Genomic DNA, 13,240 nt, shown 5'->3' on the forward strand with positions numbered 1-13,240 from the left:
CACACATTAAGCTATCTTGTATTGAGTATTTGTGATATGAAACAAACATTTCTTCTTTATGGTCAACAGCAATGACTCTGTTGCTCCCCTCTTTGCTGTTGTTTTTTAATATGTTTTTAAACATGCTGTATCTTTGAATTAAAGTTTGTTTTATCTGTGTGATTCTGAACTGCTATTTCTAATAATTACTAGCTTCTAGTATGGTTCCCCCTTGTGCGTCCCGAAGGGAGGGGTAGCCTGGTTTCAATTTCTCTTGTTTCCCAAATTGACCTTGCTTTCTTGAAACTGGCCCCCCGTTAACAAAAAAGAAAGCTATTGCCTGTGTATTTTTTCTGTCTATGTTTGTCTATCCAGGGAAACCCGTGATTGAGCCAAAGGGATACTTTCAAAGGAATATTTTTCATGGGTCCCAGCAAGGTTAGGGGATTTCGAGATAGTATAATCTCTTTAAATGAATATCCTTTTTTATACAATCAATCCCTAAGAGGTGATGCTAAAAAGCATTGCCCTGCTGTGTTGAAAGTCTTGTCACCATTGTCTTTTTTTTTTCAATGTTCCACTGCTTGACTGAACTGAAAGTTGATGAAAAACAATCTGATGAGGGTATCAACTGGAAGGTGCATTGGGAGGAGTGTTTAAATGTAGTACAAGGTAATGTTACAGGAATGTCGCTAGAGAGGCCTAACCTTTAGTTTAGAAAACAAGTTGTAATTATCCAGACCACCAACCAGCTATGGACTATACATAGTTTCCAGAAGTCTTCATGATGGTGGAGGACTAGCATCCTTCAGCTGATGTGGAGACACCGGAAGTGGTCATGGAGGTGGAGATTCAATGCTGCTTGGTTGTGGATCAACTGACACCAACTCTTCATATTGCTTCATGGCAGGTACTGAACCTTAATGACGGACTAGAATTTATTGTGGGATTATTCTTTTGGTGGGAGGTGGGATAAATGTGTTGCAAGGTTTAGCAGTAATATTCTGGAATCTTCTCCAGTCTGATGATCTATAAAGTTAAGGGATCTGGCGGGCGGGCGGGACAGATCAGTAAGGTATGGTCCCATGCTTTTGTTCATTAACTTGCAAACTGATGAATTAATCGCTCTTGTTTGCCATCATCTGAAATCGATGAGCCTGGTTTCTTCAACAGTATCTGAATCAAAAACAGATTCACAGGCTTCAAACATAGTACTACATTGAGTGTCTGAATAACAAAGGCTGTCAGGATTATTTATTAATTTAGGGTAAAACATTGTGTCCTGTAATTAGATGATGTTGTAAACAGGGATCACTTGAGTTTTTTTTTGTTTGGTGCCTACCAAAGTAGCTCAGTGGTTTACTGCATGTCTAACTTTATAACCTCACAAAACTAATTGTGCGCTTTACTATTGGACCACCACCAGCACATTTAATAAGAGAGAAAAGATGAGAAGCCATTAAGGTATCACACATTTATTTCACTTTTATTGGATACAAGACCAGTGAACACACACGCATACATCACCAAGAACTGAAACAGGAAGGGAAGCTGTAAGGGAACGTGAGGGTGGGGCTGTGATCGAAACAGGGTAGGAGTGAGTGAAGGGACAACATGGCATTGCAATTGGCCGATAAGGTGCAATGTATAGTTCTTAATACTCATGCAATCTCTGATTGGCATCTGATGAAAGTTGCAGGTTGTTACAAACTTTCATGGCACGGATTGGCATTCTCTTACAGAGTCCAACCTCTGCCACAAAGCACACGCTCACATTTACACACAGGCACCATTTCTTTAATAGGGAACATGCTACCTTTCAAAAGCCAGCTCAGGTGAGATGGGAGGGTTGCATCATGGGGATAGTCATGAAAAAGACTTGAATAGCTTTGAATACAAAGAGAAATTGTATGGTACAGCAGGAAAGAAAAAGCTATTAGACCCATACCTATCTGTTTTCGCTAGTACCCACACAAGTGGGTCTCTTTGCCAGTGACACAGCACCAGTCACAATATGAGATGAAGAGAAACTTTTTTAAAAAAAGTTATTTACTGGAATCCGTTTAGGAATAGATAAGCTTCACAATGACCATTATTTCCATCCAGATGAGCTGGCCTTCTACTAAAATTAAAACTGTTGTTTCTTAGAGATGATTTTACAGATTTGTGAACATTCATATAACTTCTGGATTGTTTCCTAGGCCCCTGGGCTGCTGAGGGTGGTGCCCTCTTTGGCACCTCTTAACATCACATAATTCTCATAAGCGTTTAGCTGCAAGGCTTTTATAACTGTCAAAGCTGCCACTCTTCGATGGTCCTTGAGATTTTCTGATCCCTGTTGGTCAACTGCTCCTTCTTGTCCACTTCATATCAGTGTCCGTGAAACTGAGATACAAGCATGATCAGATTGTAGCACCTTTACCCTAACAAGCCTGTTTACTAGTCCGGAATGCCATCTCCTGGACAAAATCACTGTGCTGGGGTTGAAAAGATGTAAAGATGTTGTTGGAGCCATGAGGTCTCTTCAAAAACCCTTGGGATTGCAACCAACCACCTAAGCCAAGTAGTCAACCTGGCATAGAGAGATGGACAACCTGGCAAAGTGAGATGCTCATCCTGGCATACAGAGTTGGAAAACTCAATTGTTGATGAATTGCAGTCATTTCCCATATAGTGAAGTTCAGTGTGTATGTTTTTGGTGAAGGAACAATGTAATTGGGGGTTCCACAATCAGTCGACACATAAATTAAAAAAAACATCAGCATACACACCAGCACAATGACTTATTGAATATTTTGTTTTTTTCAAACCTTTTGTTATTTTTTTTTGTTATATATAATATACATAACTAAAGCGCATCCATATAGAATAATCCCAAAACGCTGCCGTATCTTACAAGTGAAGAAGCCATATGAACATCTGCCACTTCTAGATTGTTTTCTTAGACAGTGCTTTCCCCAAAGTACCTTCAATTAAAGGAGTGACACATATTAACAAAGGGAAGGAAGAAAAAATAAATATATTCAGATTTTGCCAAAGGAGGATGATGCAGAGGCATACCACAAATGTCTTTAAAAGGGCTTTGGAAGAAAAACTAAAAATAGACAGTCAACCGTTGTTTTTTTACTACGTGTGTGAAAATGTTTCACCTTTGATTCTTATGTTTTTGGCTTCATTACAACAAGCCATTTCAACTCATTCCGTCTCAATAAAACCAAATGTGCCTTTCAAGAGCAGAACCGCGAGTCTGGGTATTTATGAAACCACATGTTTGCTAATGGGAGCCAATTTGTAAAAATTAAACATTATGTGTCATTGCGTATAGTAAGCCACAGGGGCAAGACATGGTGTAAAAAGCTTTTGCACTATTTGTGCTTTTTACATAATAAGAAATAGGCATCCTTACTTTTCTACATTTCTCGTATGTGGACGACGCAACAGCATTTTGAGTTAAAGCCAGTTTGCTTGATTCCTTATTACAAATGCAGAAAACAGTGGAAAATATTTTTTCTCAATTGTTCCTCACTACAAATTGCTTCTATCATATGATCCATATTAAGATTCAGTTTGGCCATTTTGTGATACACAATCTGCAAAAACTGGACATAAGGAATGTGCTCCATTTGTACCCTTGCAGCAATAGAGACCTCATGTCCAGGGTTTTATTTTTGGTTCTCAAACCCTTCCATTCCTGCAGTGCATAATCCATTCCATACTTCAGCTATAGGGTCTGGCCAAAGCAGGGATCACTGAAAAAGAACTGCCCGCTGAAGAAAGTAAGCCACCCAGAAACCAAAAGCAAGGGGTCTACCCAGGCCCACCTATGGAGAGTCAATGGCATGCAATATTTGCCCCATGGTGCTTTTTTTAAATAACCGTTGCTGTTGTAGTGAGTAGATGTTCTTGCAAGAGATGCCAGTTTGACAAGCTTGCAGGCTATACCATGGGCCACCTCTCCCAATTTGAAATAGTCCATGCTATTGATCACTTTCGATTGGCTGGCAACAAGGATCCCTATTCAAATGATAAAGGGGAAAGACATATCAAAACAATGGGCCATTGAAGCATGACCAATTCAGTCAGATGCATTTGAAAAAATATGCTTGCCTTGATGTATGCTGGACACTAACCTAAAACGGCCTTCTACTACTGCTGTCTCCCATAGTCACACTGTTGAAAGGGAGCTCTCCAGTCCCTGTGTTGACAGGTACCTCACCGCCAAAGTAACTAATGTGGGCCACAATGTCCTCATTCTGCACTGCCACGGGAGCACAGAAAGCTATAAGTGCACATGCACATTCTCTACTGCCTGGTGAGCACAGATGATAGACCGAGTTCCACTAACATAAGAACTCAGACTTCCCTCTCTGCCTATGTATTCAATCGCCAAAGGAGTTATCATTTCTATGTGTACAATGTTTCTACTAAGGAAGCTCACATGGCTTTTCAAAAACATAGACTCTACCACCAAGGGGGCTCATATGGGTTCTCGTGGACATGTTCAACCCTGCGATGGGACTATAATTTGTCATTATTGCACATGCTCTCCACTGGCAAGAGAATTTAGATGGCTGCTCATACACACATTTTACCCTACTAAGGGACATCAGACAGCATGGCCGGATAGGACCCCCGTATAACTACTGCTGCACACATACTTCAAAGTAGCTGGGAGGTTCAATAGCTATTTATGCACAAACTTTTCATCCAGAGAGATGCATATATTCTGACCCACCAAAAGAGACTAGGGAGTGCCTTTACCTTTAATAAAGGCAAAAGATAGCCATGCATTATTGGACACAAAAAAGATCACATGCTTAGGGGCATGACATTGATTTCAGTGATGGCACAAAAAGGCCCTGTAGTCACTTGCTGCTCATTCACATATGCATTACACAGCCTTTTTGTGGTATTGTTGATCGTATTGTCATGACCGCGTGCCAAACTATAACCTTCTTCATCTGTTTCACATCCTCAAAAACGTTCTGATAGTTCTATGTGGATAATTTCTTCAAATCACAGATGCACTCAAGACTCTATGTAGACACCATCTCCATCATGGAAGCACATTTTCTTAACAAACAAGAGAGGTGAAGCTTTTGCACAATGTTTCCACCCACTCCTTGTTCCTGATGTCAGATTTGACTACTTATCAATGTGTTGCTCAATGTTTACTGCTAATTGTTTCAAATATGTATAGTCACATGGCTGTGATGATAGACCAGTACACAGGCTTTCCGACGCAGTCACTGCCCAGTTCTTTAAGCCGACGTGGCCCACCGTGGATTAGAACTGTGTTCACCAGATCAGGCATCTGGTTTTTCTTATGGCATCCCAGTGTAATCTCAACTGACCAGCCCGAAAAAACGCTTTGTCAAACTACTGAGGCTGACAATCATGGTCACAAAACCTTTGAGAAGGGCAGGCTGCAACACACAGTGAAGGTATACACAACCCTAAATAAATTGTCACACTAATGTGTAGTTGTGGGACTCCAAGCAGATCCTCTCAATGGGTCAGTCAAAGATGCTAACGCGTCATTCTCATATAAAGTGAACTCCAACAGATACACCATGTTCCTGAGCTGCATGTTATGCACATCCTCCAGGCAAGCACACAGTAAAATCACAGTTCCCGGATACTAGTGTAATGCTTTCTGCTGTACCCTTTTTATCTCAGGCATGTTGTATATGAAAAACAAAAACCTGAGCTACTGTGCAATGAACATGTTTCTAATTGTCAGTCTTTTACTATCAGCCAAGTAGTTCACCCACCTGACCGTTCAATGCATTACGCCTACAAATACAGAACCCTGGGATATTGTATGGCGAGCCTTACCCACCCTAGATTGCGTTTAGATTGTCCTCTGCCAGCCTGCTACCAAACAGAGACACCTCTTACTTTGTGACCAGTCCATCCATGTTGGGCATACTACTGTTTAGATGAGGACAAACCAACATAGTGTGTTGGAAGTCTCATTCTCGTAAGCATGTAGTCATAGCCACCATCTGACCTGCCTGGCCCTTCGACATAATTCACATTTGCCATGGAAGAGACGTTTAATTTTCCTGCTGAAACCTTATGCCACCAGGTCCAGCGCAAAATGGCTACGGCATGAGCAAAATAAACACAGCTTGTGATTTGGTCAAGAAGGTAAAATGATAAGAAATTATTGCAATTTGGAAAGATGGAATTCCAAGCTTGGACATTTGAAATCAGCCCCTCACACACACAGGACCCCAGCACCTCATTCTCAAAAGGCCACTCTCAACAGCGTGGGTCCGGCTTCAATACGGCATGCAAAGGATTATGCTGTGCGGCAGGGTAGGTAGTGTATGTGATCCACAATATGGTATCCTAATGTGGCTTTGTGATAATCCGTCCTTCCGCTCAAAAGCTATGCAGGTGTAGAGCAGGCAACGCCGGAATAGAATATATTCTTTCTTTTCGCATGAGTTTTTCTTTCTCCCTAAAACTTTGCACCCTCGCTGTTGCATTGGCAGTGCAAAGTTGCATTTTCTGGTACCGATATATATATTAACACGTTTTTAGTCTTTTGTCAGTCTGTTGCCGAGGGAGTCCTGGCGGTCAGTGTGTCTTGATATTCTCGTGGAGGAATGTAGCACGGTGGTGGACGCCTTGGCTCTTCGCAAAGTTGGGGTTTGATTCGAGACACCAACTTCCCAATGTGAGGTCAAGATTCCTAGAAGAATAGAAAAAGAGAAGAAGGACAACAATTGAGAGTACATTATTTTGCATATTCCTTATAATTGGAGCCCATTTTTAAAGTGGAACATCCGCCATTTGCAGAATTGGATCTATACCCTTAATACTTCTAGGAAGAAAAGAGAAAACACGTACGAGTATTGCAACCCATGGACCACTAACAATGATTCAAAGTATTACAAGTCTTCTCGCCGAAAGTCACAAAAAAGTCAGTCGTCAGTTAACTTTTTTTTTTATGTCATGCTACACAAAAGATGAACCTAGGCACTCAATCAACTTGGTCCTTCAAGGAATGCTACCACATCATTGTCTTAGGATCTTCATGAACAGGCATGGTCCACAGACGCACTCTCCCAGCTGGCATGCCAGGCATGGCATCATGTCTAGACAGTAGCAGCAGGGATGTTGCTAGGTCTGGAAAAGATCAGTGGCTAAGCTAATTTTGGGACGTGCAGGATTTAGGGCTAGCTATAGCCTTTTGGTTGTAGTCCCTGAGCTTCTATTGGGGGCTACAACCAAAAGAACTAGGGCTATAGCCCCCTCAGCCCTCCTCCCTAGCAACACCTCTGAGTGTCAGTAAAGCAACCAGGCTGTTGGTCCCAAAAGTGGGCTAATACATGTTATGTTAAAAGTTCTTATACAGGGCACTGTTGCCACCTTCATGGTCTCCTGACGCTCTGGTGGATATATAATGCAAGGAGGGCGAACGGGTGGTTAGTAGGATTGAGCGGGAAAAAGAGCAAGACAGCTGTGATGTGCTGTTGGCAGCTTCAGTTCAGATACACCTGTCACTGAACATAGGTGTTTTTTTCAGTTGGTGGCCACCACGTGGTTTTGGGCGAGATTATGTGTGGTTTGTTTTGTTGTTGTGGCGTTGTGAAGTATTTGCAGTTTGTGGTGTTGTAGATGTAAAGTTGTGTTTAGTTTCGGAGTTTGAGAGGTGTATGCAGAAGGGTGAGTTTAAGTATGGTTTGTTAGTGGCTGTACATTGTCTGCCCCCGCTGTTCCGACTAAATGCGATCCATATCGCTTCCCCTGCCGTTCATTCTAGAATGTAGCAATTACAACCCCCACCAGTTCCTACAGGGGTGGTGTGTTCCCTGTGCCCCACGGTCAGTCCGTGGGCTTCCTGGTTTCTGCATCCAGACTTATTCCTTTGCTTGTAATGCCTGGTTGTTTCTGATACCAACAAAAACCCTCGAGTTATAAAAATAATTATGCAACTGTGCAAGGCATGTAAGAATGCTGCCAAATGTTCCACCTAGTTACCAAGGCTGTCAAATAGTGTCAACTAAGATGATGGTTTCTCTGAAGTCTATTTGGATGTGGAAGCGGTGGAGTGGAGAGGAGTGGACGGTTTGAAGGCACCAGCACATCTTGCATAAGTCATTAACTGAGTGAAAGATAGCAATACTCATTGGCCAACCTGACCCAGGACTTTACTTCAACTATTCAAGTGCAGAAGAGAGCCTCTCACACCCTAATCCCAACAAGAAATCTGCTGTTCCTTGTAAATCCTGCTATTTAAAAAAATAAAAACACATGGATAAAGTCAACAAGACTAATGTCCTGTGCAGTAGCATAACGACTCAAACCGATACATCGCGCAGAAACTTTAAAACCAAGTATAGCTAGCCTTAACTAGTTCCACTGGTGAAGGGGTGAATTGAATTAAAGATTCGTTACTACATGGGCAGAACTGTTTTAATCAATGGCCTCTAGGAATATGAACGAGGGTATTAGCATGAATGGATCCAGACCTCAAAGAACCCCTGCCCAAAACACATATTCACACACAAACACACACACACACACCAAACTGGCTCAGGAGCAACCTGTTTAAAAATAAAAAAAATAATAAGTGCCATTGCCTGCCATTTGCCCCTCCCATCCTCCAATCTATGCCATTGTATCCATACCTGAGGCTTCTTTTCCTCGGGGGATGGGTCTGTCTCTCTGTACACCACTGCTTTGGTTACCAGCATATCTGGATGTTGTAGCTTTGCCTCTTTGATTGCTAAAGCGAGTGCCTGGAGAGAAAGTGGAAAGTGGTATTTCATCTTTTTGCTTTACACAGGGATATAGCAAAAACGGAAAGAGGGCTCCAGGGGGAGTGCTTTAGTCCCATCTTCAGCCACGGCCCAACAGGAGTCTTTCAGCACACATGGCCCTCTTAAACACAAAAAAACACGAAGATGGACAAATATTTACTCGATTTTTTTTGAACGCCTTAATCTGCTGAAGCTCTGATATTGTAGAGCAGGGGTCTGCAACCTGCAGCTCTCCAGATGTTGTGGACTGTGACTCGCATTATCCCTCACCATTGACTGTACTAGCCAAAACTGATGGAAGTTGTGGTCCAAAACATCTGGAGAGCCAAAGGTTGCAGAACCCTGTTCTCGAGTTTAGAGCCATAGCACAGTGACCCTACTTACTGTTGCAGTTGGGCATTCCCTCCCGAGTGAATATTTAAGTGTTTAAATGATTTTTTTTAAATCAGTATGTCTCCATGCTCAGTGGCCACTGTGCCAAAATTACGTTTATGGATTCAGATTTGATTTTGAGTCCATAAATCTCTGCAGACTCAATGAAAATATGTCTGTTTTTTAGCTCTATTTTTTCTTTCAAACACTTGCTGTATTTTTACCAAACAAAGAAAGGTTTGATGCCATCTGCACTAAAACCTTCTTTGCACTCCACCATGTATACCAAAATGCTCAGGAAACAATGGCGCAGCATGGCAGTGGCATGCATTACCTGACTGCTTACAAGGAACAGAATCTAATGCCAAAGGGACACAGGATCTCAAATCCACTGGGGATTAACAATAACACACTATATGCTGAGCAGGTACACAGGTAAACATCAGAAACATATAAGGAATCATCTCATAAACCAGGGTTAACCAACTCCAGGCCTTGCGGGCCGTAATCCTGACGATTTTTCTGGGATATCCCTTATTAATATTCACGAGAAAGCATTTGCATACATTTAGAATCATTGTATGCAAATGTATCCAATGCAAATTAATGAGGGGAATCTTGAAAATCCAACATGTTTCTGGCCCTCAAGCCCTGGAGTTGGACAACCCTGTCATAAACCAACTTTACTCCAAGAGAATCAGCTTGAGGAAGGAGATAAATACACTCACAGCGAGGATGCAAGACCAAATGACGACCCAGCACCCCGATTTGACTGTAAACTCATAAGGAATCAAATATTCTGCACCACAATGCCACATAAAGTCTATCCTATGTGCAGCATTGTTTGGACAATGGTGGGCTTTATATATACCCACCATTTATTCCAAAACCTAAAAGGGTATATACATAGTTTGCCCTATCAGATATAGGTGGCCAAAGGTTTAACAGGAGCTCGGAAGTTGGGCAGATTAAAGAAGCAGATCCCCATTATCAGAAAAGGCCTTTACTAAATTCTCGGCTACAATTGGAACCTGTCTAAAAGTATGTCCTTTAGCCAATCGATTTTTAGTATTACTATGTAGAAACGTTGCTGCAAGTTGGCGGGATATTGTGGCAACCCCACATCTGTATTAAAATTAATCATTGCTTTTTGTGTTCCATTTGGTACAGTCCCAAGCATGAAATGTACCCCAAAATGTAATATAGAATAAGGCTTAAAAGTGTTGGGCCCATTGGCACATGTATTATTTAGTCTCCATCTCATTGGTCCATCAAAGTACCTGCAGTTTTTGGGAACTCTCCCACCCAAAGTGGGCAATGTTCATGTAGGATTAATCGCCTACCTTAACAATTTGGTCTTGTTAGCTATCACCCATAGGGCTTAAACAGCCCTTTGATCATTTGAGTAATTACCACCAGCTAAAAGTCCTTCCCTTAAACAAAAAGAAAAACAAAAGCCATGATTTTTTCAAACGGGTGAAAATGGTGAGTGGTTTATTTACTGTACAGAAATTGGTGTGGGTACAAATGTTCTCATATTTAGGGCTCTTGTTTGATAAAACGTTTACCTGGCGTCATCATTACTCAGCCTTGCAGAGCAGGGTCAAGGCTGGTTGGGTAGAATAGCCCACTTTGGTCAAAACATTGGCACTCGCTCCATGTGCCTTAATGCCAATAAGACTGAGATCCCTCTCATTGGGACTCCAGTTCCCTCCTTCCCTCCTACTCTCGGGCCGCCCTCCCTGGGCCCCCTCCCTTCACCCTTGTGTGAGGCCAAAAACGTTGGTGTCATCTTTGACTCCTCTCTCTCCTCTACTCATATCCCTGACCTTGCTAAGAAGGCCCACTTTCAGCTCCACCTCCTCAGAGGCATTCTCCCTTTTCTCAAATTCCCCCAGAAACTCCCTGTCTCCAGAACTCTGTTTCCATCCAGGTAGGATTACTGTAACAGCCTCTTCCTTAATCTTCCTCTTTCTTCCCTCTTCAACTGATCCAGAATAGGAATGCAAGACTTATCCTGGACCTCAAGCCCAGGGACTGTATTTCTCCAGCTCTAAAATCTCTACACTGGCTTGCGGTGTTGCCAAGGATCAAATGCAAGACCCTCTGCATCATACACAAGGCCTTCTGGGGCCTGTGACCTCACTATATCCAAATATCTTCCCCTAAATACCTCCCTGCTAGAGTCCTTCGGTCCTCTAGTTACAACTCTTGGCATATCAGACATTTCCCCAAGCAGAGAGTGGGGGATGGATCTCTCTCTTCGGTAGTAGCCTCCCTCTGGAACGGCCTCCCTGCCGCTCTCTGACTTGCGCCACATCTCTTTAAGTTCTGGAAACTTCTCAAGACCTTCCTTTTCTCCTCCTCCTTCCTTCCTGCCCTCCCTTGCTAGCCTCCTCCTGCCGCTGCGACTGGTTGCCTGTCTCCCCTATGAGCGTTACTGGGGCCAGGCCCTCCTTCGACCAGTCTTTCCTTTACCAGCACTTGCCCTCAGGCACCCTCCCTTGACTAGCCTACTGAGTCTGATCCTCCCCGTCCTCACACTAGTTTACCCCCACCCCTGGTTTTCTCATGCACTGGCCCTCTTTGCCCCCTTGCACTTGCCCAGCCCCTGGACCCCCCCCTGCACTTCTCCCTCTTTCCCCTCCCTCCCTGAAATTCTCCCACTTACCCCTTCCCCTGCCCTGGTCTTGCTCTCCCCCTGCACTTCTTGTTACTGCACTTGCACGATCCGAATGTCACAAGGCCTAGTAGGATTGTTACTGTATTTAACTCCACTCCCCGCTCCCCCTTTTTGTCTTGTGGTGCCTGGAAACACGTTTTGATGTATGGGCACCATACAAATATTCAATAAATAAAATAAAAAGTGCCTGGCATGGTAGTCTCATAATTTGAGAGATCTACCCCATTGATTCTCTAAGGGAGTTTAATCTGCTCCCTATGGAGTAAGATAAATCTTGATGTCTTTGAAGGTGGTCCATGGAACAGGTTCTTATGAATGCTAACAATGGCCCTAAACTAAGCCATTTGATTAGAGCTTTGCCTCGTATGAATCAAGGCACAACTACAGTCCACCAGTCTACATTAAGGTGCAAACCTTTCGCTAGCCAAAAAAAGACTCTCTACTCAACTTTATGATGATGGGCATAAACAAAGAGGTGCTGGCCTCTTCAATGGTTTCAAAACATTATCCTTTCTGATGTCATGATCTAAGAGTTCATAATCCACAGTTTGCCTTCTGGGGAGAAGGGACGAATTGTCCAGATTCGTCATACCACGTAACATTGTCAACCACCCACTTTGAGGCTAGGGAGGTGAGCTCACTCAGCAAGCCCCCTCAAGGTGTCTGGGAAAGTGGAACCTCACTGGGAGTAACTCCTCCCTTGGGGACAAGGACTCCCATTCCTACAAGGAACTCTCTGTCCAGAAGACCTTATTTGGCTATTTGGAAATTGGAAAGACTGTTGTTACTTCTATTTTGAAACCACCAAACAGTGACATGTTCTCAAGGTTCCATGTCATTTCATCGCGGGATGTTTTTTCGTGGTGTTCTTTACTGCAGATTTATTTTCTTGAAAAAAACTCATCGGATTTTGTATTTTTTTATTTTTGGGGGTTACCCCCAAACCACCCATCCCCTTTTAGTTTTTTTTATATCCCCGTACACCCACACCCAATTTATATAATTTTTTAACCCTCCCAAAAAATTCAATGAGTTTTTTTGGAAAGAAATCTGCGGTAAAAAACCATGCGAAAAAACATCCCGCGATGAAAGGTCGTCGTACCGTTCTCAATTTCTTTGGCTTCATGTAATAGTGGATCTTGCCTGAACTCCACAGTCAAAGAGCATCAACAGACCCCTTATGTGATACTATTTTGGATTCACTGAATAGTGACGTTTCCTCAAATTCTTTGGCTTCAGATAATGCGGGAACTCGCATGAACACCACAGTAAAAGAAGTAGCACACACCCCTTTTGTTTATAATGATGTACATAAAACCATGAGGAACTTTGAATCAGAGAGAAACTCCTATGCAGGGTGGAGAGTGACTCCTATGCAGAAACAGGCCTCTGACGAGAAAACGTCTTACAGTGGCAGAGCCATGATAGA

At 42.8% G+C, this 13,240-nt stretch overlaps 1 protein-coding gene across 12 annotated transcripts in view; it reads right to left on the reverse strand.

Moving 5' to 3' along the window:
• Window positions 1-1,438: 1,438 nt before the first annotated feature.
• EPB41L1 (erythrocyte membrane protein band 4.1 like 1) overlaps window positions 1,439-13,240 on the reverse strand; it is a 694,213-nt gene continuing 682,411 nt past the window's right edge. For all 12 annotated transcript variants that reach the window (XM_069652319.1, XM_069652320.1, XM_069652316.1 and 9 more), the window contains 2 exons: window positions 8,625-8,735; window positions 1,439-6,682 (listed from right to left, as the gene is read on the reverse strand). In XM_069652319.1, the coding sequence (XP_069508420.1) occupies window positions 6,674-6,682; window positions 8,625-8,735 (120 nt within the window). In that variant the 3' untranslated portion in view covers window positions 1,439-6,673. The remainder of the gene's footprint in view (window positions 6,683-8,624; window positions 8,736-13,240) is intronic.

This window comes from Ambystoma mexicanum, chromosome 3p (assembly GCF_040938575.1).
Source record: "Ambystoma mexicanum isolate Mex_15411 chromosome 3p, UKY_AmexF1_1, whole genome shotgun sequence".
Taxonomy (NCBI): Eukaryota; Metazoa; Chordata; class Amphibia; order Caudata; family Ambystomatidae; genus Ambystoma; species Ambystoma mexicanum.